General features: G+C 43.0%; 1 protein-coding gene across 1 annotated transcript in view; it reads right to left on the bottom strand.

The window, feature by feature from the left end:
• The window catches only part of Crebbp (CREB binding protein), a 129,496-nt gene extending 103,668 nt beyond the window's left edge, over positions 1 to 25,828 (bottom strand). The window contains exon 1 of the mRNA XM_051167579.1: positions 25,629 to 25,828. Coding sequence (XP_051023536.1) covers positions 25,629 to 25,713 — 85 coding nt within the window. The 5' untranslated portion in view covers positions 25,714 to 25,828. The remainder of the gene's footprint in view (positions 1 to 25,628) is intronic.
• Between the last annotated feature and the right edge of the window lie 343 nt (positions 25,829 to 26,171).

The following is a 26,171-nucleotide window of genomic DNA, read 5'->3' as shown; positions in this document are numbered from 1 at the left end:
ATCATAATTACTTAAGACATTTTTATAATATAGGGCTGTTTATTAAGCTTTGTAATAGTAATAACTAATTCTTGTTTTGTTTTGAGACGGGTTTTTTTCTGTGTTGCCTGGCCGTCCTGGAATGTGCTTTGTAGACCAGGCAGGCTGGTCTACACACCCAACTAGTACTTAAATTTCCTTTATTCAAGCAGGGTGTGGTAGCACACACCTTTAATCACAGCACTGGAAGTCAGAGGCAGGAACTTTGTAAGTTCCAGGACAGCCAAGGCTACATAGTAAAAAACAAAAACAAAAACCTTATTTTCCTTATTTTATTTTGTTATTTAAAAAAAAAAAAAAAACACTTAAGCACAAACTCACTCTAACAATTTCTTACCTTTAATATTTGCCCACCACTCTACCACATGACAATCAGTTTTCATTTATAAGATACTCATCAAATGCACAAGCACTTTTTTAATGTGAACAGAGAGCTTTCCCTGATGATTACTTTGGTTTCAGTTTTTACTGACCTGTTACCTTTCTCTCTTTGATCACTTTTCTCTGTGTAGCCCTGGCTGGCCCGGAACTCTTGAGACCTGCCTGCCTCTGCCTCCCAGATACTGAGACTAAAAAAGCAAGAGACATCACACCAGGATCAGGATGTGACTTGTTTGTTTTTCTCAAGACAAGGTTTCACTGTGTAATAGCTCTGGCTATCCTGGACTCACTTTGTAGACCAGGCTGGCCTCAAACTCACTGAAATCTGCCTGCCTGCCTCTGCCTCCTGAGTGCTGGGATTAAAGGCGTGCATGGGGTGTGACTGTTTTAAAAGACAAACAGTCAGCAGGCGAACCATCACCCCTCTTCTCACCACTTTTTCCATAGTAGAAAAAAGAAAATCAAAAACAAGTGAAGGCAGTGACCCAAAACATAGCTGTGTGACCTAGCACACCTAGGCTTTCTGCACACCATAGTGCCCAAACAATGAATAAGAGCAATCTAAACCACCTGAAGTCCCTAGTCTGAGCTCAGAGCTTTCACTTCCAGTCTCAGATGCATTCTCAGCTTCTCTGCCAATCACCAAAGCCCTGGGAGAAAACAAAGTGGAAGCTGCACCAATAGGGACATCCTCCTTCCAGGGCCTTTTCCTTGAGCAGCAGAAGTCGAGGTCACATATCAAATACCAACATCTCCTATCCCACTTAATGGCTAGAGACAAGAATGTTCCCAATGCTGAGGCTTCCTGTCCATCAACCAGAAGTCCATCCATACTATAGAAAATGAGCTACAAGCACGCCTTTAATCCTAGCACTTAGGAAGCAGAAGCAGGTCAAACTCTGTGAGTTCAAGGCCAGCAAGAACAGAAAGAAAGAAAGAAAGAAAGAAAGAAAGAAAGAAAGAAAGAAAGAAAGAAAGAAAGAAAGAAAGAAAGAGGAGGGAGGGAGGGAAATGAAATGAGTACAATCTCCCCATTTCTACTGAACCACTGTGACGCCAAGGAGGCACAATGTGGAAAAAGTAAGTGTAAGGTCTGTACATGACAACCAAATAAAATAACAAAGGACCTTTCACTACTAGCTGAGAAACCCAAATCAAGTCTGCAGACCTAATTCAGGTACCAACCACTCCTGAACACTCACAGATAAATGATACCCGACCTGAGTTGTGAGCCAGGAGTACACATATTTAGTCCCAGCACTGAAAAAGCTGGTGCAGGTGCAAGTTCCAAAACAGGCTGGACTACAGAGCAAGAACATGTATAGAAGAGCCAGAACAAAACCCAGGGCTGACTGGAGAGGAAAAGGAGAAATGTAAGGGGGAGGAGGCGGCAGGAAGAAGGAGAAGAAGGTAGAGAAGGGGAGGGGTGAAGGAAAAAGAAAATACTAAGTTAGAAACACCAGTATCTTAGCAGGTGGTGGCGCACGCCTTTAATCCCAGTACTTGGGAGGCAGAGGCAGGCGGATCGAAGTGCGTTCGAGGCCAGCCTGGTCTACATAAGAGTTCCAGGACATCAGGGCTACTATACAGAGAAACACTGTCTGAACCACCACCTCCACCACAGCTGGGGGGGAGGGGGGGAGCTAGGGTGATAATAGCTTAGTCAGTGAAGTGCTTGCTGAGTAAACTCAAACCCTAGCACACAAGTTTAAAAAAAAAAAGGAGGGTATAGTGTTGTACACTAGTAATCCTAGCACTAGAAAGCATGCGCAAATCTCTCTAGGGCTCACTGGTCAGCCAGCCTAGCTAGTGAGCCTCAAATAGGCCTGAGGTGACCTCGGGCCTTCACACACATGCACAAATACATACACAACACATACACACACATGCACAAACATTAACACAAAGTTTCAAAGTAAAACTAAAGTACTCTTAAAACCCTTTTTTTCTTCTGTATTACATTCAAAGGCCCAGAGTCTCTGTACGGACAGAACTGGCATTTGCATCAAAAACTACTGGCAGATCATCTTGTCATACCTTCTTCTGTCCAGAAGAATGAGCTCTGTGCTCTAAAGACTCATCACATGAGTTACTGAAGCTATACTACCAACTTCATTTTGTAACTCACGCAGGCAAAAGCTCTGTGAAAGCACTGAGGAGAGAGGGAGGGAGAAAGAGAGAGAACACATATATATGTGTGTGTCTGTCTGTCTGTCTCGTCACTGTCAACTTAGTGCCTTAGCATAATAAACTTAATAAACATCAGTAGTGCATCATTTATACAAAGCCAGTTTTAGCCAGGCAGTGGTGGCGCACACCCTTAATCCCAGCACTTGAGAGGCAGAGGCAGGTGAATCCCTGTGAGTTGGAGGCCAGGACAGTCAAAGCTATACTGTCTTGGGGAGGGGGGGGGGGGGGGCGGAGAAAGAAAGAAAAGAAGAAACGCATGTATCAAAATATTACTATTTATACACAAACAGAGGCTGTCTGGTTTAGTGAGAAGAGCACCAGTGGGTCTGAGTTCAAATCACAACAATCACTTACCACTGCTGTCTCCCTGACCTCAGCAAGATCAGAGTATACAGGAAGAGTGTCCACAGGATAGTACATGAGGGAACTCAATAATAAGCTGTCTGTACATCAAGCCTAGCATGTAGTAAGAGCTCAATAAACACCAGTTATTATCATCACAGTCACAAGAAAACTAAGAGCCTAACTTAAGACCATGACTGTCAAGGTCCCAGAACTCATCCCTGTCCAGAGGGTCAAGATCCTACTATATCTTCTCTGGCTCATCCCTGATAATATTCTCAGCTTGAATGACTTATAGCCATTCTGGAAGAAGTGACGCTTACTTAGCCTTGGAAATCCTTAGCAATTATACAATTATATAATTCAATAATTTATATAACCTATACAAATAATGGTTCTCCAATGACGGGGGGTAGGGGGTGGGGCGGAGCACTTTTATTACCAACTATGCCAGTATATTCATGCGATGACACAAGTTTCCAAAAGACACTCAACCTTTTCCGCCTAGTGACTGTTAGGAAATAATTAAAGCACCTCTCTCTAAAGCCTTCTATAGTTAAGCTTCTTTTGTGCAGGCATGCTGCCATATAATTACTACAGAATACTGATGTCTTAATTCATTTGGTTTGGTTGGTTGGTTTTTAATTTTTGTCAATTTACTTGATTGGCTGGGCTTTTGGTTGCTTTTGTTGTTTTGGTTTTTTTTGTTTGTTTGTTTGTTTTGAGACAGGGTTTCTCTGTGTGTAACCTTGGCTGTCCTGGAATTCTTTTTGTAGACCAGGCTGCCCTTGGATTCACAGAGATCTTCCTGCTGTGATTAAAGGCGTGCACCACTGCATCCAGCCTTCTTTTTTTTTTTTTTTTTTAAAACAGGGTCTCACAGTATACCTCTAGCTGTCCTGGAACTTCTATATAGACCAGGCTGGCCTTAAACTCACAGAAATCCACATGTCTCTGCCTCCCAAGTGCTGAAATTAAAAGTGTGTACCACCATGCCCAATTTTTCATTCTAAATAGTTGTCTGTATAAACAGTTTCATCTCTCCTCTCTGCTGGAGACTGGCTCCACTGTGGTAGACAGTGGCCTCCTTCCCCAGTCCTCCTGAAAGCAGAGAACAAGTCACTGCCTGCGATTGCCCCTCTTTGCAGAAATGATTGGCCAGGTATATTTCAGTCTTTGATAAGTCATGTTACAGGAGGATCCACCCAGAGGCACTCTAAGGTAAAAACCTGCCTAATAAGTACTTAAAATATTTTCATTACACATACCCTGTGATTTGAACAAAAAGAAACCAACCAAGGTATTTACTGCAATCCACATAATAAAATGCAAAACTTTAGAAAATATAGTGTAAATCACAGAGGAAATCTCTAATTTTTAAAATGTGCTTTAAGGGATTGGCAGCAAAAGGGTTTGCTGCCAAGCCTGACAAACTGCATTTGCTCCCCAGAACCCACATGGTACACACATTAAATGGATAAATAATGTTTTAAAAATATTAATGCACTTTAAGGTCAGACATAGTGACTGACACTTTAATTCTCAGCTGAAAGTTGAAGCCAATCTGTGTTACACACAAAATCCCAGGGTAGCCTGAGTTAGAGAGTAAGGTCCTGTCTCAAAAAGTAAAATAAAATAAGCTGTGTGTGGTGGTGCCCGCCTTTAATCCCAGCACTGGGGAGGCAGAGGCAGGTGGACTGCCAAAGCCAGGACAGCCAAGGCTACACAGAGAAACACACAAAACAAACAAAACAAAACAAAACAAAATTAAAATAAATAAAAAGAAAAGTGTACTTGATATACTTTTCAAGAATTATTTGACTTAAAAGATAAATCTGCAGGAGAGATGGCTCAGAGGTTAAGAGCAGTGTCTATTCTTCCAAAAGTCCTGAGTTCAAGTCCCAGCAACCACATGGTGGCTCATAACCACCTATAATGTGATCTAATGTCCTCTTCTGGCCTGCAGGTGTACATGTGGGCAGAATACTGTATAAATAATAAATAAATAAATCTTTGAAAAGATAAAATCCATTTTATATGATTACTACCAAAATATGAGCATTTTATTGTTCTCTCAGATGTACTTCAAGACCAATGCACTAGTTAACAGGAAAACTTGTTTCACTGTGAATGCTTTTTAACTTTCCACCTAAAGAATTCAAGACAAGCAGGATGGGGTGGCACACACCTTTAGTCCCAGCAGAGGCAGAGGCAAGCAGATACCTTTCAGTTTGAGGCCAGCCTGGTCTACAAAGCAAGTCCAGGACAGCCAGGGCTACACAGAGAAACCCTGTCTTGGAAAAATAAGAAAAGAGAGACCTACTTATCTGAATGTTGTTTGTTATGCCCTAACCCTAGGAACACCTCCTATGCTAATCTGTAGACATAACAGTCATAGGGAAATGCCACTCAGACTACTAAACAACTAAAGTTTGTGCACTGTTGTGTGTTCACTACCTCCCTAAGCCTGCACAATAAAGAAAAACCTTTATAAATACAAGGATGGTACAAGGGGCAGCTGTCACAGCAGCAGGCCACCAGACCTTACAGTACATGACCTAGAAGTGCTTACCAGGGTTGCCTTAATTGTCTGGGAAAGGGGATAGGAAGAAGGGATCCGTTGTTTTCTGTCAGTGTGGCTGAAAGGACTCAGACCTCTCAGGAAAATAATATAACCAGCTGTCTGCCCACACTACAACTCAACGAATTGCTGGGGAAATATTATCCTGTCAAGAACAGTCCTGGAAGAAGAGGAATGTGGGTGCTCTGCCACAACTGGACCCCTGCAAAAGCAAACACTGAGATCCAGGTGCCTGCCTGGCCATCTCAGACTCTGCAGCCACATATCAACATAAGTAAGCAGACCCCAGTGGGATAAGTCTGTAGCTAATAGCTGTGAGTTACAGAACAAGCAGGTAGCAGTATCAACTCAGGAGAAAAAAATGAAGAATATATCCTGAAGTCAAAACAAACTTAGATGTCACAATATAGAATATATATGTGGGCTATTGAGTGTCCAAAATAGGAGATCAATATATTAAGTACAAAAATACTACATTAAACACAGGACTGTCTCTGTGGTATAGAGACTTTGCCTGGTTTGTGAAAGTCCTTGGGTTCAATTCCCAAAACTACACTGATAACAACAGCAACAGTAAATTAGTGCATAAGAAACTATTATTGGGTGTGGTGTCTTGGACTGTAATCCCAGCACCAGGGAGACTAAGGCAGAAGGACTTCTGCAAGTTCCAAACCAGCCCGTGTCTCAGGAAAGCCCTTGTTCGCCTCCCCCACCCCAAAATTAGGAGGCACAAAAAGATGGAAAATTATCAGCTGAAGGGCCTGAGTATTGAGCCATGTGTGTTATCTAATACCTATAATCCCTCTGCAGAAGTTCAAGGACAGCCTGAGTTAAATTAATAAAGCCATGTCTAAAAGCTATCCAAAAAATGTAATTACTGAACTATGCTAACAAGTGTACGTAAACCACTTAGAGACGTCTAAGCATGTATGTGTGGTTTACATGTTTTTGGAGGAAGCAAGATTGCTCAAGAGGTAAAGGTGCTTTCCACGCAAGCCTGACAATCTGAGCTCAACCCCCAGAATCCATATGAGTGAAAGAGAACCAACTCCAAAGTTGTCCTGTGACTTCTACACATGCACACATACAAACACAGCACACCGATAGTTTTAATTACAGATGCAGGTTGGTGAGCTAACTTAGCAGATAAACGCACTTGCTGCCACATCTGATACCTAGGACCTAACATGGTAAAAGGAGAACTGATTTCTACGGGCTGTTCTCTGACTGCAATGCCCATGTGCATGCACCCCCACCCGTGTCTACATACAAAACAAATGTGATTTTTAAAAATTAAGTTCTAGCTGGGCATGGTGGCACATACCTTTAATCCCAGCACTTGGGAGACAGAGGCAGGTGGATCTCTGTGAGTTCCAAGGCTCTGTTACAGGAAGAAACCCTGTCTTGAAACCACCCCACACACAAAATAAATAAATAAATAAATAAATAAATAAATAAATAAATAAATAAATTTTTTAATTTAAAAAGAAACCTGAGGAGTCTGACGTGGTGGTGCACGCCTTTAATCCCAGCACTCGAGAGGCAGAGGCAGGCAGATGGCTATGAGTTCGAGACCAGCCTGGTCTACAAAGCAAGTCCAGGACAGCCAAGGCTACATGGAGAAACCCTGACTTGATCAAAACAAAACAAAACAAAACAAAACAAAACAAAAAAAAGCACTTAGAAATACCTAGTTAAAGACTTACGCCACCATACTCAGCTCACAGTACAGGTTTAAGTAAAAGAGAAAAGCCTTTAATCCCAGAACGCAGGAAGAGAGGCAGGCAGATTTCTAAATGCCAGGCCAGCCATGGCTAACACAGAAACCCTGTCTCAAAAAACAAAATAACAAACAAAAAAGTGTTAAAATGAGAGAGAAGAAACAGCCAAGGTTGACTACTGTGGGAAGGGCAAGTTACTTCAGAAACAGAAGGACGTTCATCAAATGTTCGTTTCAAACATAGAATGCATTATCCAATTTTTTAATGAATTTTACTTAGTCTTAGCGCATGCACATGTGTCATGTTGTATCTGCTATGTGAAGTGTATGTATGCATGCAGAGTATATGTGTATGGACACACTCAATACCTAGCATATGATCTTTTTTAAGAAAATTTCCCAATTATCTTAAGACCTCTAGTTCCTAGTCTTTTTTGTTGTTGTTTTGTTTTTTGAGACAGGGTTTCTCTATGTTATCTTGGCCATCTTGGACTCGCTTTGTAGACCAGGCTGGCCTCGAACTCACAGCTATCCGCCCGCCTCTGTCTCTCAAGTCCTAGGATTAAAGGTGTGCCTGGCTTAATTCCAGGTCTTATACTCCTTTAAAGGGTACTCTTCTTCCCCAAAGTGGGGCTAAGATAAAGAAAGCCAACACCATAGATATGAGCTTTGATGGAAAATGTAGACTTGCAGAAAGCAGACTGCAATATTTCTTCCCTGGATTACTCTGAACCTGGTCAATTTTTCAAACCTGTATTGCTCTTTTTGTTTTGTTTTTCAAGACAGAGTTTCTTTCTGCAGTTCTGGCTATCCTGGACTGGCTTTGTAGACCAGGTTGTAGATCTGCCTGCCTCTGAGTGCTGGGATTAAAGGCGTGTGCCACCACACCTAGCTTCCAAACCTGTATTATTCTTTAAACCCTAAAAAAGATAGACCAGAAGTTTCTGATCTGACATTAAAGGCTCTTTACATGCCCAACCACCCTCCTCAACTAACCTTGCAGGAAATGCCTATGTCTTTCCTGTGGGAAGTTCCCCTCACCACCCAGCCTCAAGCATCTAGCTTCAGTTTCTTCAGTCAGAAGTTGATCTAGAGATTTCTTTATATTCATGGCTTATGTTAGTTTTCCAGGGTTATTCACAGAGGAGAGTGGTTGTCATATTGTGGTGTTGTCCCTGGTGATCTAGAGGGACAAGACAGCATACATACATATAAATAAAAATAAAACATTTTTGCCAGCAGGTGGAGAGATAACAAAGCACTGATGGGAATGGCAAACTGCCTAGGCATTCACCCAATTCAGTTCCACCAGGCAAGTACAGCTTTTGCACCAAGGTTATCGCCATGACCTGGCCAACCATACATCTCCACCCCTCACAAATAAACACAATAAGCACTGAAATATTTGTTGGATAAAATAATGACATGGTGGCACTGAGACTACAGGCTGCAGGCTCCGCCTGACCAACTCCCTGAGGGCAAGACCACACCATCTGTGTCCATCACCTCAGAAGCCACCAAAAGCTCCTAAATGAGGGTAGCGCAGTAAACAATCCAAAAACAAAGCTGATTTTTTTTTTTTTTTGCAAACTATTAAGGTGCTCAAGAGTTCACATAGCTAGACCATCACACTTTACATTTGTGCGTTCCCCGTGCCCAGAAAAGAACTATTTTCCATCACTTCATCTTCAAGTCACAGCACACATCACTATACCCAAGAAGCCTCCAAAGACCCTTCAGAGCAAGTTCTGCACCATCTGGTGTCACAGCCCCCCTCGAGTGTTACAACAGCAAACTGTCCAAGATCTGCCTTCCCCAGCATGATATGTCCATGAAGCTGTGCAGAATCCAGGCCTGTCTTGTCACTCTCAATCAACCAGTGGTTAACTCTAAAAACTTAACCTAAGCCATGAGTATTTCTAAAAGTATCCTCCATCTTTAAAAGGACGTTGTCTTTATTTTTTTTTATTAAAGATTTATTCATTATTTATAAAGTATTCTGCCTGCATGTACGCCTGCCTGCCACAAGAAGGCACCAGATCTCATGGTTGTGAGCCACCATGTGCTTGCTGGGAATTGAACTCAGGACCTTTGGAAGAGCAGATGGTGCTCTTAATCTCTGAGCCATCTCTCCAGCCCAAAAGGACTGTCTTTAAATCATAAGCATCTTAAAGAAAACTATAGACAAATGTGAGAAGCAAATGAGCTTAGAGCTGCACTGTTCACAACAATGGCCATCTTCAAAAATTTAACATTTAGCCAGGCATGGTGGCCTATTCCTGAAATCGCAGCACTTGGCAGGTAGAGGCAGAAGAATCAGAAGTTCAAGGCAAACCTCAGCTACATAGTGAGTTCAAGGCAAGCCTGGGCTACTAAAACCCTTGTCCCAAACAAACAAAAGTAAATAAATAACTTAATAAGATCGAACTATTCTTGCATCCAACTCTTCATATTTCAAGTACTTGATGGTATATGTGCACTTTTCACTCCTACTGAGCAGCACTGACCTCTAGATCAGCAACATCATCTCAAGGAAGAGCAATGTCCACACTTGTGGCTGTTGAAAAGGAATCCTTTCCCCACACTTCAGACACTCTTAATCCACCTGACAAGCTGCACAGGGAGCCCAAAACCATTCACTCTCCCAATGCTGCTTTCTATAAAAGGAAGACAACTTTTACAATTTCTCTGCACTCAAGTTTTCCTTTTATTCTGTAAGTTCTAACCCATATCAAGCCTTTGCTCTGAAACTGTAACTAGAAACCAGTTCCGCTTAATTAAAGTTCAATTTCCCAATAAAGAACAGATCGAGCCAAGCAAGGTGGCGCACACCTTTAATCCCAGAGAGACAGAGGAAGGTGGATCTCTGTGAGTTCGAGGCCAGCCTGGTCTACAAAGTGAGTCCAGCAAGGCTACATAGAGAAACCCTGTCTTAAAAAAAAAAAAAAAAGTAGGAGGGGAAAAAAAAGATCAGGTGGAGTCAAGTAAAGTAAGCCACACAATTGCCCGTTTAGTAGAATTTCTGAATCTTAGCTCTCACTTCATTCTTTCTACAGACTGGAGCTGAAACTGCATTAGAGCAGGGTATTGAAGTGAAGCAGAAAAAGGCACAATTCCCTATACTGTCCTAGTGAGATGCTATGTGGGTTTAGGTCTGGGTCAAGCCTTCATCCCTGTATCAATCAGGCCAATCCTCACCAGCCCCAGGATTAATACCTGCTATTCTCTTAATTAATTAAACAATAATGGCTGCCTCAAATGGCTATATGCCAAGCTCTATAACAGCCTAATATACACAAAGCTAACCAAACTGAACAAAAGTAGAATGCCATCAGGGAAAACTCCCTTTTAGAGACCTGACCACTCCCTTTGTCCCCAAGGCTCCCACATGTGAAGCCTCTGGCCCCAGTCACAGAGCTGCTGAGCTGGGAGCTAAACTTCCATGTCCACTCTGAGCCCAAGCCAGGGCTCCCTCCTGAGCACACGCGGCTGGTTCCCAGTATAAAAAGCTCTGACATTTCCTTCAACTCTGAGTCATGCTTAGAAGGTTCTACTTTTAATCAGGTGACAAATACTCAAAATATTTTAATCCAAAAGAACTGGGTCAAGCTTTCATAGTCCATAACTATCCACACAATCCCTACTTGTTGATAGATTTCTATAGCTCCTGAATATCATTCAACTCATAATCAAACACCAAAATCTATTAAATTCTATTTAAATGTTACCCAGCCTTCTCCCTGGGTTATCATAAAGAACAACCAAAATTTCTATTTCACTTGCTAACTATAAAGTTAAAACATGCAAGGGGAGGCTGGCAAGTGACTCAGCAACTGAAGGCACCTGAAGCCAAACCTGGTAACTAACCTCAGTTCAATCCATGGGACCATGTAATAAAGAAAGAAAAGGCTCCCCTGTGTCCTTTGACCTCCACACAAGTGCCATGGCACACATGCACCCCCACACACACACACCCACAACTCGATACACACAAAGTAATCAAATAAGTAAACACGTATAGATGATAGTGAAAAACAAAAAACTATTTAAGAAAGGAGGAAGCTTGTCTATTATAAAAATAATTGATATTACAAGAGAGTGGTATAGCCTCATTAAGCAGACCATGATCTGAATTACAGCCTGTTTGAATGTAGATGTTATTGTTAAAATTAAGAGATTCCCAGATGGGACATTTGAGAGATGGAAGAAAGGCTTTTTGTTTTGTTTTGGTTTTTTGTTTTTTGGGGTTTTTTTTAGGGGGGATTGTTTTGTTTGCTTGTGTAGTTGGTTTGGTCTTCATTGAGACAGGGTTTCCTGGCTGTCCTGGATTTGCTTTGCGGACCAGGCTGAAGGCACAGCAATCAGCCTGCTCTGTTTCCCAAGTGCTGGGACTAAGGTGTACACCACCACACCTGACAAGGGAAGATTCCCACTGCTACAGTTTTACTATTTTTAGCAATGCTTCAATTAAATACTCTTCTGAATTACTAGAAACAAAACAGGAGGGGAAATGCTACTACAGATAATATTCAAGTATTTCTTAACAATAAGTTTTAATCGGAAGTCAACTTTTAGACACAGAATTCTAAAATATACCTCGCCTATAATCTCAGCACACTGGAAGACAGAGGCAGGTGGATCTCTCTGAGATGGAGGCCAGCCTGGTCTACAAAGCAAGTCCAAGACAGCCAAGGCTATACAGAGAAACCCTGTCTTGGTGTGGAGTGGGGGTGGGGGAGCTTGCTACATAAAGAACTAGAAAACACACTAACAGTTTTTCAAAGACAGCAGCAGTCCTTCTTTATATTGTTTGAGACTTTTAAAAGGACACAGCACTTTGCTTACTTCCAAGCCTTGTACACCTATCTCTGTGTGTATAAGTATCCTGGGTCACAGCCATTCAAGAAGGTCCGAGCTCATCAGCAAGCCTAGGAGCACCCAAGCAGGACCCTTAGAGGACTGCCCTGGAGAAGCAGAACGCGCCAAAGCTCCATAGCTAATAGCTTTCAGTACAGTGCTTCACATTTCAGCATCAAAGTCAAAGTTTTCCTCTGAAGGCTAAGCTTGAAACTAATAGGAAGGCGTGATCCCTTTCCCAGTTAAAGCAAGAGTTGTGGACAGGACAGGGCAGATCTGACAAACATGTTCCAAGAAGCAAGGGGGAGAGGGCCATCCCCAACCTCAAATTGTACTACAGAGCTATAGTAATAGAATAGCACGGTAACTGACACAAAAACAGACATGGTCATCAATGGATTCTAATTGAAGGCCCAGACATAAATCCATATACTGACAGACACCTGCTTTTTCACAAAGAAGGAGAAATAACACTGGAAAAGACAGAATCTTTAACAAATGATGCTGGTCAAAGTGGATGGCTGCGTGTAGAAGAAGCCAAGTAGTTCCACATCTACCTTCCTGCACAAAACTGAACTGCACGCGGATCAAAGACTTTAACATAAAACCAGATACACTGAACCTGACAGAAGAGAAAGTGGAAACAGCCTTGAACCAGTTAGCACAGGAAAAGACTTTCCAAACAGACCACCATTAGCACACACAACAAGGTCAACAATTAATAAATGAGATCTAATGAAACTGAAAATCTTCTGCATGACAAAAGACACATCATCCAGACAAAGTGGCAGCCTACAGAATGGGTAAAGATTTCTACCAACTACCCATCCCATAGAGGGCTAATATTTAAAAAAATTTATATAGATAGATTAAACAAAATAATCCAATTAAAAATACGGTACAGCTCTAAACAAAGAATTCTCAAAAGAATTCAAATGGCTGAGTAGCACTTAAAGAAATATTCAACATCTATAGTCATCAGAGAAATGCAAATCAGTACTGATGTTTCATTTTACACCTAACAGAATGGCTAAGATCAATCAATAAAATAAGTGACAGGTCATGGTGGCAAGGATGTGGAGTAAGGGGAAATAATTCATCCACTGCTGATGAGACTACAAACTTGCACAACCACTATGGAAACCAGTGTGGTGGTTCTTCAGGAAAATGGGAATCGATTGACTTCAAGATTCAGCTGTACCACTCTTGGGCATATACCCAAAGGATGTTTCATCCTACCACAAAGACACTTGCCCAACCATGTTCATTACTGCTCTATCCATAATGGCCAGAAATTGCAAGCAGCCTAGATGCCGATCAACAGATGAATGGATAAAGAAAATGTGGCACATTTACACAATAGACTATTACTCAACTATTTAAACATAAAATAGAATCATGAACTTTACAAGGAAATGGATGGAACTAGAAAATCCATCCTGAGTGACGTAATCCAGACCCAGAAAGACAAATATAGTATGTATTCGCTTATATGTGGATATTAGCTAGCCACTAGGTCAATGATAACCAAACTACGATCCACAGAATGACAGGCATTCAGTACAGTAAGGGGCTGGGGGGACAAAAAGATCTCCCTAGGAAAGGGATATAGAACACATGGCTCGGAGCCGGGCATGGTGGCGCACGCCTTTAATCCCAGCACTCGGGAGGCAGAGGCAGGTGGATCTCTGTGAGTTCGAGGCCAGCCTGGTCTACAAAATGAGTCCAGGATGGCCAAGGCTACACAGAGAAACCCTGTCTCAAAAAACCAAAAAAAAAAAAAAAAAAAAGATAAGTGGCTCGGGATGGAGGGGGAGGGGCTGGAAAGGAGAGAAGACAGGATGAGGGAGGGAATAAAGGGAGAGAAAATTAAATTAAGAACCATTTGAGGGGAAGTGTGGTGACCTAATACAGTAGAGGCATAAATTTACATTTATTTATACATACACATACAAACTACATAAATAAAATGAAAAGATGGGGGAGACAGAGTCATCAAATGAAGCTTCTAGTACCAGGAATGGGTTGTATCTAATTGAGTTGCTGGCCAAAGGAGTTTCATGAGAGCCCCCAAATGCAGGCTGTTGCCAAAACTATAGGTTGCTCTCCACAAACTGAGTGCAAGGTTCTACTGCTGAAGACAACACCTACATAGCTCAGTGAACATGGAGAAGTTGAGAGGGCACCCTACATGTTAGTCAATACCAACTCAGCCACAAACCTTTTGAGCTGCAATGCTGTCCTGCCTGCATGCTATGCTAGTGCAAAGCTTGTGGGAGTAACCAACCAATATCTAATTTGACTTCAGATCCACTCCACAAGATAAAACCCATGACACTACTTTGGTGATCAAGAACCTGAGACTAGATAGTCCAGGGACCTAGAGTAAAATCAAATACTACTTTTCAGCTAAAAGAATGTAGCAATAAAATGACTCCTGTTGACTTTCTGCTATACTCACAGCTCAGTGCCTTGCTCAGCCATCGTCAGAGAAGCTTCCCCTGCAACAGATGGGGACAATACAGAGGCCCACAGTCAGACACTATGCAGAGCGAGAGACCTTGGAACGCTCAGCCCTAAATGGGATCAGGCCTCAGAAAACCCTGTGAAAGAGGACTCAGAAAGAGTATAGGAGCCGGAGAGGATGGAGGGCCCCAAACAAGACTCTCTACAGTATCAATGCACATATGAACACACAGTGACTGCCGCACCATGCACAGGGCCTGCACTAGTCTTTTGGATACATTATATATTATGGCTTCGAGTTTAATGCTTTTATGGGATTTTTGAGTGTGCAAACAAAAGGGTCTGCTTTCTTAAGCTTTTTCTTGGGCTCTTTTCCTTTCGTTTTGTCCTACAGTCTGATGTGTTAGTTTTTGTTGGATCTTATTTTGGGGGGGGGGGGGGTTTCAAACAGGGTTTCTGTGTGTAGTCTTGGCTGTCCTACACTCATTTTGTAGACCAGGCTGGCCTTGAACACACAGCTATCCGCCTGCCTCTGCCTCCCGAGTGCTAGGATTAAAGGAGTGCACCACTATGCCCAGCTGTGATCTTGTATTTCATTTTCTTTTTTTTTTTTTTTAATATTTTATTTAATTTTAATTTTTATGTGCCTTAGTATGAGAATGCCATGTGGGTGCTGGGAATTGAACCTGGGTCCTTTGGAAGAGCAGGCAGTGCTCTTAACCCCTGAGCCATCTCGCCAGCCCCGTATTTCATTTTCTTATTATCCCTTAGAAGCCTGGTTGTTTTCTAATGAGACAGAAAGGAGGGTGAGTCCAGACGACCAGGGAGGTGAAGGAACAGAGAGGTAGAGGGAAGAGAAACTATAATCAGGATATGAGGAGAGGGAGAAACACTATTTTCAATAACAGGAGGAAAAAGAATTAGCAAAGAGGCCACACACCTTTGATCCCAGCACTTGGAAGTCAGAGACAAGTGGTTCTCTGTAAGTTCAAGGCCACTCTGGCCTCTTAATAATATTATTAAAATATAGTAAATTTTAGGATAGTCAGGGCGACACAGAAACCCTGTCTCAAAAACAAAAACACAAAAACTAAGAATGAGTGAAGGGCAAGGGTACATGTTAACACCAGATTACATCAGAGGACAGAGGGCATGCCGAGGAGAAGGCTTCTGAGAGACATCTGGAAATAAACAGGAGTTATACAAGAGCTATCTATGTGTACTGTGATACCCAGGAAAAAAGACCTGCATGGCCAGGGTCCTATTTCCAGCCCTGAAGACTAGGGAAAGAGCTGGGCTTCCTCAATTGACAGATTAGCACTGTGGTACAGCAGGAAGGCCAGGAAAGCAAGAGTTAGGAAGACCACCTAACCCAGGCGGCATCCCAGCTCCCTGGGATTTGACACATTGAGGCACTAAGAACAATAGGAAGTAAATACATCCTCTTTGGGTCACTCTCTTGCCCATTTTTACTTAATTGCATTTTGTATTCTTTTCTTAGTTTTGCTTCATTGTTTGACTAAACAATTTTAAACCACTGAAAGCCATCAAGTAACCAAGTAATCCCAGCACTCCGGAGGCAGAGGCAGGCAGATCGCTGTGAGTTTGAGGCCAGCCTGGTCTATAATGACGAGTCCAGGACAGCCAAGATAAGATAGAGGAAAGAGATTTGAGGGCTGGAGAGGTGGCTCAGAGGTTAAGAGCACCATCTGCTCTTCCAGAGGTTCTGAGTTCAATTCCCAGCAACCACACGGTGGCTCATAACCATCTCTAGTGGGATCTGATGTCCTCTTCTGGTGTGCAGGTGTACGTGCAGATAGTGCACTCATATAATAAATAAATAAATAAATCTTAAAAAAAAAAAAAAAAGGAGGGCCCAGAGGTTAAGGGTACTGACTGCTCTTCTGGTCTCTACACAGAGGTCCTGACTTCGATTGCCACCAGCCACATGGTGGCTCACAACCATCTATAATGTGATCTTCTGACATGCAGGCAAAGCGCTATATACATAATAAATAACTAATTTAAAAAAGAAAAAAGAAAAGCTGGACAGTGATGGCGCACGCCTTTAATCCCAGCACTCGGGAGGCAGAGGAAGGTGGATTGCTGTGAGTTCAGGGCCAGCCTGGTCTAGCAAAAAAAAAAAAAAAAAAGAAAAAGAAAAAGAAAAAGGAAAAGGAAACCCTGTCTCAAAAAGAAAAGAAAAGAAAGAGAAAGAAAATAAAATCCCCCATACAGCAATAATGCCTAACAGGTATCTCCAACTGAATTTTAAGGCACACAGTGGTAAAGAACAGAGTAGAACCACACATTCAAGACTTAGGAAGCCCATGAAATGTGTTTCAAAAGTATCATGAGTTCACAGAACACATAAATTTTTATAGTTTTACACTTTCACAGCTATGATGTTTCCAGTGAAGGGGCTAGAGAGATAGCTCAGCAGACTGTTCTTCCAAAGGACCTGGGTTCAATTTCCAGCACCCACAGGGCAGCTAACAACCATCTGTAACTCCAGTTCCAGGTCATTTGATGACCTCTTCTGGCCTCCAAGGGTAATACACAAATTGGTACAGGAAAAACACATGAAATATAAACAAATATTAAATTTTAAAAGTGAAAGTAGAGACAAAATCAATAGTGCTGATTACAGAATTCTGGTTATATATCCAGTAAAGGTATACCAAGGACACGGCTACATGGGCATCTGTGGTTAACATGCATGGCTTATGCTGTTTCCATCAATTAACAGTCTGATCAGATTAGCATTCCTCAGAGGTCAAAGCACATCCACATACCTTGGTAGATACACTGTCAGCTCCTATTCACTGAGCATTTCCTCCAGACCAGGTATTTTCCAGACATCATCTCTGAGAATACTACAATAATATAACCATCATCCATTTTACAGATGAGAAAAGTGAGGTTAGAGAGTAGAAACCTAGCCAGAGCTCAACAGCTAGGTCACCAACGGTGAGAACATCTAGATGTGACTCTTGAAAGAGAAAGAGAGAGCGGGAACAGGAGACCCAAAGAATGGATCAAGCAGTGTAAAAGCAAATCTTAGGAGAAAACTATGAGCATTTTTCAAAGACAAAAATTGTACATTCTTTCACTTTTTGCCTTAAGCATCTCCTAAGGACCTACTACTGTGCAAGTAAGCTTCCTTGTGCTGTGCTCAGTACGAGCAGGGCAACTGTGGGAAATCTATACCAGCTCCAGAGATGCTCACCATCCAGTTTCACAGAAAAGCGAGGAGGTTGAGGACCTGAAGTGACAAAGTAGCAGGGAAAAGAATGCTGTGGCCTACTCAGGTCAGCAAAAAGCAAAATGGCCAACAAAAGAACAAAGGTGCCTTATGAAGTTACCTGGCTTTCTGTTAAACTTATCTGATTATAATATAGTACATAAAGCTATTACAGAAAAAAGAAAAAGGGAAAAAAAAAAAAGCCACTCAAGAGAAAGCCTCCTAGCCGGGCGGTGGTAGTGCACGCCTTTAATCCCAGCACTTGGGAGGCAGAGGCAGGCAGATCTTTGTGAGTTCGAGGCCAGCCTGGTCTACAAAGTGAGTCCAGGACAGCCAAATATACACAGAGAAACCCTGTGTCAGAAAAAACCGAGACAGAGAGAGACAGACAGACAGACAGACAGAGACAGAGACAGACTCTCCTACTGTGAAGTGCTCATCCTACCCTACCTGATAGTCACTGTCCAGGCCAGGGGCAGAAGTCTCAGAAAGCTTATGCTACTGCTAGGGCAGCCACAGCCAATCACTACTCCAAACTGGTGCTAACACCAAGAGTGCCATGCCACTCAGATCAAGCTGTGGCTCAAGGGAAAATTCTCTGGGTGCCATCTCCACATACTATCTGCGGCTAAGTTCTTGCCAACATCACCAAGTAGAATGGTTAGAGCAAGAGAACAGAAATGTGCCCTCTCTGGCCCTTTACAGAAGTTTACCAATCCAGGTATTACATAAAGGGGTGGGGCACACTCCTGGTGCTAATGAGCTGTAGGAATGATGCAAAATCATTTTAATTTTTAATGTTCATAGTACCTACCAGGAAAAGCTCTGAGAGGTCTAGTCCTGGCTGTCCTGGACTCCAACTCACAGAGATCTGCCTGCCTCTGCCGCCCAAATTCTGGAATTAAAGGCATGTGCCACCACGCCTAGCAAAAATATTTTTTTTTAATTTCTGTTTTGCTGTTTTTGAAACAGGGTTTCTCTATGTAGCCCTGGCTGTCCTGGAACTCACTCTGGAGACCAGGTTGGCCACTGAGACAACTCTCCAATTCTAGCCTTTCTTTCAAGAAAACAACTTTAGCCGGGTGTGGTGGCACACACCTTTAATTCCAGCACTTGGGAGATAGAGGCAGGAGGATCTCTCTGAGTTCGAGGCCAGAATGGTCTACATACAAAGCAAGTTCAGGACAGCCAAGATAACAGAGAAACCTGTCTCAAAAAAACAAAAAGAAAGAATGGACACACTTTAGTGTGCCTTCTAATTTCTTAACTATATTCCAAGTGTTGACCTGAGTAAGATAGAGAGGTAACACCCTCACTAATGGAACCCCGAGAACTTAAGTAACAAGCTTTCCTAATCTTTACAAACCCACAATAAGATAATACTTCACCTTAACAAAGGAAGGCCTATTAGTCACCCCATTTTAAACTATTTTATTTTCAAACATGAAGTAAAAATATTATAAATCAGCATTTGCAGAGACCTAAGTAAATGGGGCACCCTGAAAGCCGACCACAATGGCAGAAATTAAAGGTGTAGACCTTTGACTTACAACCTAAGCATCAATTTCCAACTGCAGAAATAAAGCCTCAGTTCCTTTCCAAGCCATTTTCAGTGGTGGTATTTAATGCCAGCACTCAGAAGGCAGAGGCTGGCAGATGAATGTACTACAAAGCCAGTACAGCTAAGGCTACACAGAGAAATCCTGTCTTGAAAAAACAACAAAACAAAAGTTACCGAATCAAGCTGGGGCACAGTAGAGCATATCTGTAATCCCAGCAACTCAAGAGGTAGCCAGAGAAGCATCAGGAATTCATGGCCAGTCTGAACTACATGATATCCTGTCTCAACAAAAAGTAACAGTAATTGCAGGCCAGGCGTGGTGGCGCACGCCTTTAGTCCCAGCACTCGGGAGGCAGAGGCAGGTGGATCGCTGTGAGTTCAAGGCCACCCTGGTATATAAAGCAAGACCAGGACAGCCAAGGTGAACACAGAGAGACCCTGTCTCAAAAAAAAAAAAAAAAAAAAAAGTAACAGTAATTGCAGAACCTCCCAACCTTTTGATTTACCACTATGGCACCACTGACAGCACCTTTTCTGAGGAGCTACCAGTGCAACTCAAAAGTTTGTACTTTCATGGCAAGATACAGTCATGAAAAGTCCTACGTCTATGAAAACTTGTACTCCTATTTAGTAAAGACAATAATAATAAAGTAAAATAAGGACCATAAATTATAAATTTTCTGAAAAAGGACAGCTGGGGGCGTGAGGGGAGACAGAGAAACTAAGACCTGCTTTGTAGCACAAGCTTGCCCAGAACTCATAATGTTACCTAGGTTAGCCCCCTCCTGTTTTAGACTACAAAGTGCTGGAATTACAGTTGTATGTCACAGGCCTACACGGGCCTTTTTTTTTTTTTTTTAAGATTTATTTACTTATTATTTATACAGTATTCTTCCCACGTGTGCCTACATGCAAGAAGAGGGCACCAAATTATAGATGGTAATGAGGCACCATGTGGTTGCTGGGAATAAGACTCAGGGCCTTTGGAAGAGGACAGTGCTCTTAACCACTGCGCCATCTCTCCAGGTCCTACACAGGTCTTTAATTCACTAGCTCAAGTTGATGCTACTGAAACCTGGCAAATATCACTCAATGAGTCAAGTTAAAAAAAAAATCACACACACACACACACACACACACACACACACACACACACAGTGTCGAGTGGTAGTGATGCAGGCTTTAATCCCTGCACTTGGGAGGCAGAGGCAGAGGCAGAGGCAGGTGGATCTCTGAGTTCAAGGCCAGCCTGGTCTACAAAAAGAACTTGCTAAAATTGGCTTTGTATAATTGATGCACTACTGATAGATAGAGCTGTTACACAGAGAAACTCTGTCTAGGAAAAAAATTATGTGTATGGGTATTTTTGCCCGCATGGATACCTGTGTAGAATGTGCAGTACCTACAGAGTCCATATCCTCTGTAACTGGAGTTACAGATAGTTGTGAGCTGCCATGTGGGTGCTGAAATTTGAACCAGGGTCCAAATTCATAAAATAAATTGCTAGGACACCCATTTTTTTAAAAAAATACACGTATTTATCGTGTGTGTGCATACATGTACATGCATTTACATTGTCATGCATGTGCCATGACCTATGTATGAAGGTCAGAGGACAGCTTGCAGGAGTCACAGTTCTATCCTTCCACTGTGTGCAATATTGCAATCAAAATCAAATTCTGGGGCCTGGGGGCAAGTGCCTTTACAGGTTGAGCCATCTTACCTGAATCTATGACTTTTTTTTTTAAACAATCTAGATGTGGTTCTAACTATTGCTCTGGAGACCATACCCCTTAAGGTACTGGTCCTCATCTAGAAAACAGCAATTATTGTATCTTCTCTTCATCTGCTGCTGAGATGGCTCAGAGAAGAGCACTGTGACACATAAAGGACTGAACACAATGAAGATTTACACTCAGTAGTAAAAGATGCTGGTTGCCAATTGTATTTATTTACCACAAGCTTTCTTTCTTTTTTTGTTTTTTGGTTTTTGAGACAGGGTTTCTCTGTGTAGCCTTGGCTGTCCTGGACTAACTTCGTAGACCAGGCTGGCCTCAAACTCACAGCGATCTGTCTGCCTCTGCCTCCAAGTGCTAGGATTAAAGGCGTGTACCACCACCAGAAGCTTTCTTTAAAAATACTTTTATACTGAATTTAAAGAGATTTATAGCTACTTAGAAAGCTGAGGTAGGAGGTTCACTAGAGTCTAGGAACTGAGGGCTGGCCTGGACTACATAGGAAAATTATGCCTCTTGAAAAGTTAACTTTTTGCTAGTAACCACAGAGCATTTCTGTAATCCCAGCCAAAACTCAGACTGAGGCTGGAGAACAAGTTCAAAGCCAGCCAATTTGATGTTAGTCTTGGATACGTATATAATAAAAAGTGAGTTTTTCTTTATTTTGGGATTTTTTTTTTTTTTTTAAAGTTTTTCAGAGACAGGGTTTCTCTGTTTAGCCAGCCTGGTGTTTTGTTTTGTTTTGTTTTGTTTTTAAGGCATAGGCATTACAAAATACCACCATAATGGTTTAGGCTAAAATATACCTGTGTTCAATTTTCAAAAAAAAAAATTTTAAACTTTAAAATTTTTATTTTGTGTGTGTGAGAGAAAGATGAAAGTGTCGCTGGTAGATGGTGGCACACACCTTTAATTTCAGCACTCGGGAGGCAGAGACAGGCAGATCACTGTGAGTTCGAGGCCAGCCTGGTCTACAAAGGAAGTACAGGACAGCCAGGATGACACCAAGAAACCCTGTCTCAAAAAAAAGCAAAAAGTGTCATGTCATACTTAAAGGTCAAAAGACAACTTTGTGGAATCAGTTCTCTCCTTCCACCTTTATATGGGTTCTGAAGACCGAACTCAGGTCACTAGGCTTACTCGGCAAGCACCTTTCTTTCCCCCCTGAGCCATCTTGCTGGCCTTACACTTTTTTGCTTGGTTGGCTGGGTTTTATTTGAGCTACGACTTGGCTTTGTAGACCAGGTCGCCTCGAACTCACAGATAATCTGCCTGCCCCTGCCTCCTTGAGTGCTGGGATTAAAGGCGTGTGCCACCACTCCAGGCTGGCCCTAACATTTTAAAAATGGTTTATTTGTTACACACAAATTTTACCATGAAGTTCCCCAGATCACTAAGTGTGACCGTGCACACCTATAATACTAGTATTTAAAAGGCGAAAGCAGGAGAATCCAGGGTTCACAGCCAGCTTGGGGTACACAGCAAATTCCAAGCCAGTCTGAACGAATAATCAGCAATACTCTACCTCAAAAAACAAACAGCCGGGAGGTGGCGCACACCTTTAGTCCCAGCACTTGGAAGGCAGAAGCAGGTGAATCTCTGAGTTCCAGGCCACTCTGGTCTACAGAGGGAGTTCCAGGACAGCGAGAGCTAGAAAGAAACCCTGTCTCAAAAAAAAAAACAAAACAAAACAAAACAAACAACAACAAAAACCTTAACAATTTTCATGAATGTATAAACTGCCAAAAAAAAAAGTCTAGTATTTGCCTGAGTAAATTTCTCCTACACTGTTCCATCATGAATCTCTGGTGTTAAAAGATACTAGAATCTGCTATTTTAACTTGGACATAAGAGAAAGTTTCCAAAACACAACCAGCAAAATACTGGTAATACAAAGCCCCCTTTTCTTACAAAGTGCTTAACGCTTCAACACAGTATAAGAAAACAATACTGACACCATCTGACTCTGCGCCACTCCAGAACTACCTACAGTGGGGCGAAGAGCAGTCTCTCCGTGCTCTCGCTGCCCTTCCTCCAGGCACCTTCCCTCTTCCTTCTGCCCCATCTTTAGCAACAAAGGCGTTGATCACTCAGATGCTGCCTGGCCCCTAGTGGAGTGGTGTATGCATGCATGGACACTCCCCTTGGTGAACTCCAAGGACTCCAGTGGCCTGGTAGGCTCCTCAACATCAAAAGTGCCTGGGATGCACTCTTTTCCACCCACTACCATCGCTAGAAACACAGCTAAAATGCACTTGATGGTTTCACAAGACAGTCCCCAAAGATACAGCCTGTATCACAATAGTTCAGGTAGCCGCTGCTCCTCAAGTGTCTAAAGCGCTTTTCCTCTCCTTCCATCCCCTCCCTCAAATATGATCTTGTGCTCAGAACACACTCCTTGCCCACTGTAGCCTAATTTTCTCCTGGAGGCTTGAAACACAACTCCTCACAAAAACAAGATTCAATTTCTCAATGTTATCCTTCTATGTCCCAGCCGTCACTTCTTTAAATGTATTTAGCATAAATACTTCAGCCATTTGTTTAATTTGCATCTTTAAGATCTGTCTATCTTGTTACTGGATCTTAGACTGTTACTCTTGACAATGTTTCACCTTGTTAAATGTGTTCACAGCCCACCCTACAATGTGATGGTGCGTTTCATGTAACCAAAGACTCAATATGACTGGCCTTTTATTCTTTTAATCATTTAAATCAGAATCATTAGAAACTATTACTTTTTGTTTCATACATTTAGAAATACGAAAGGACTTTTGTGCTTTTCCTGGATAAAAATTGGAAAGGGGGCAAAGTGGTTAACTGTAGAAAACCCTTTTTGATAAGTTCTGCTCTGATTAGCAGCACATTAAGTAAATATCTAACCATCCACTAACATAAAGTCCACCAAAGTGAAACAAAAAAGCCATCGTTTGGGTTCCATCTTGTTAACAGCTGGATGTATAAAATACTATGGGTCTTTTTGTTGTCCGATTATTAATTTGCCCAACTTTTAAGAAAGGGGGAAAAAAAACTACAATAACTTCCCTGAGTAACAGCAAAGCTGCAAAGTCTCCAGGTTACCAGTGTCAGAGGAGAAAAGCTTCAGGACTAAACTTGCCTGCTGTGATCTACACTTCACATTACAGTCTTCTGCCTTAAACATGGCAAGATTACCAAAGCAAGCAGGCTCTATTCTGCACGAGGGCACTTAAACCATTGTTTCCACATTTCTCGTGTCAATAAGTACACTTTTAAAAGAATAAAAGTCAAACTCAAAACTTGTCATTTAAAAAGTAAAGTACCATTAGTGACTTTTCTCTATCTGCAAATCACTTACTTACTCCTTCCCTCTACTGAACAAAATTTAAGGCAACAGAAATCTCCTGAGAGTTATGGAGGACACTCATCTCTCATTTCTACATTAACTAATATTACACATCTCCTTTCATGACTGGATTCCAGGAACAGTATTTAAACTGAAGGCACAAAATCCAAGCTTTGTTTCGACAGTAGAAATTTTTTTAGTACACAATAAAGTCTCGGAAAAGAGTTCCAGGACTTGAACATCTGTGTCTAGCACCAATCTGCAGGCAGCAACAAAATTTGATTTGGACCCCATTCATCAGAAACTGACTTTCAGATGCCGCCACTACAAGAACACGGTACTGGAGAAATGCTAGCTGCGCTGAGCGGCATTGTTCGCAGTAGCGCACAAGTTTTTAATAGGAAGGAGAGCTTAAAAGAGGAAATACAAATAATTAATTGGCAATGTTACCGTAGAGCTGTCCAGGACAACTCTAAACTACAGAATGAACAGAAAACTCTTGGGCACCTGATACGATCACCTAAGAAAGTTTGCAAGGAAGCTATTTAGTGAGTCCGGAAGAAGGATTTAGATTGCTACTTTTTTTTCTGGGAGGAAAAAAAACCCCTACAGTCCTTAATTTTTCAATTTTACATCTCCACTGTAAACCAGGTCAAACTAAAAAGCAGACTGGAGCCCAAATGGACTTTAAATTTAAAGCCTGCTAGCTTCTTTTAAGGTTATGTAAATGAAAGACACCACAGCAACTTTGATGACATCTCGCATATGAAGTTTGGGGTTTGGGGGGTGGGGGAAGTAGGTGATCAAAAAAGAAAAAGAAGAAAAACGAATCAAGAGTTTCAAAATAACCACTAAGCGTCTTCCCAAGCAACACATTCCAAGAAACTTCTCAGTCGCAACTCAGAAGCCGGCGGGCAGCTGTGTCCGCGACTGCACCGCCTGGAGTGGGGGGTTCCGATCCTGAAAGCACTCATTACCTCTCAGTGGCATTCTCTCCCTCCACACCTCCAAGGTCCCCTCCGCTGTCATCCCGGCCGGCCACGCGTGCGGACACTCGGCCGCGCCCCCGCTCCACTTTTCCTCTCCACCCGCGAAGCGCAGCCCAAGGCCCGAAACAGTGTCCCGCCACGGCGACCCTCAGCTCCCTCCCCGCCGCGGACTCTGACAGCGAGCCTGGCCCCAGCCTCACCTGTGCTGTCATTTGCGGAGAAGCCGGGCGAGCTGAGTTTGGCTCGTTTGGGGTTGGGCGGTCCGTCCAGCAAGTTCTCGGCCATCTTCACCTGCTCGCGGAAACAGCCCTGAGCGCGGGCGGCACGACGCGGCCCGGACGGGGGTCGGGCCGGCGGCTGCGAGCAGGAGAGCCAGCGAGGAGCGAGCGCAGGAGCGCGGGCCGGGCCGCGGAGGGCGCAGGCCGGGTGGGGGAGGCGGCGGCCAAATCTCAGCCTCAGCAACAGCGCCCCGCAGCGCTCACCGCCCGCCCCCGGCCGCCGCCGTCGCCGGCCGCGGCCCCCTCATCCCCCTGCTCGCCTCCCGAGCGCGACACTCCGCGGCCCGGGCAACCCAGCGGCCCGGCCGCCTCCGCGGGCCCGGCTGGCAGCGACGGCGCCCGGCCCCGCGGCTCAGGCGGCGCCCGGGAACATGGTGGTGCCGCCGCCGCCGCCTCGCCGCCTCCCTCCCCCCCGCGCGCGCCCCACTTAATGAATTCGCCCGCGGCCGGACGACCGGGGGGCTC

Source organism: Acomys russatus, chromosome 25 (genome assembly GCF_903995435.1).
Source record: "Acomys russatus chromosome 25, mAcoRus1.1, whole genome shotgun sequence".
NCBI lineage: Eukaryota > Metazoa > Chordata > Mammalia > Rodentia > Muridae > Acomys > Acomys russatus.
This window is presented reverse-complemented; position numbering and strand designations above follow the sequence as displayed.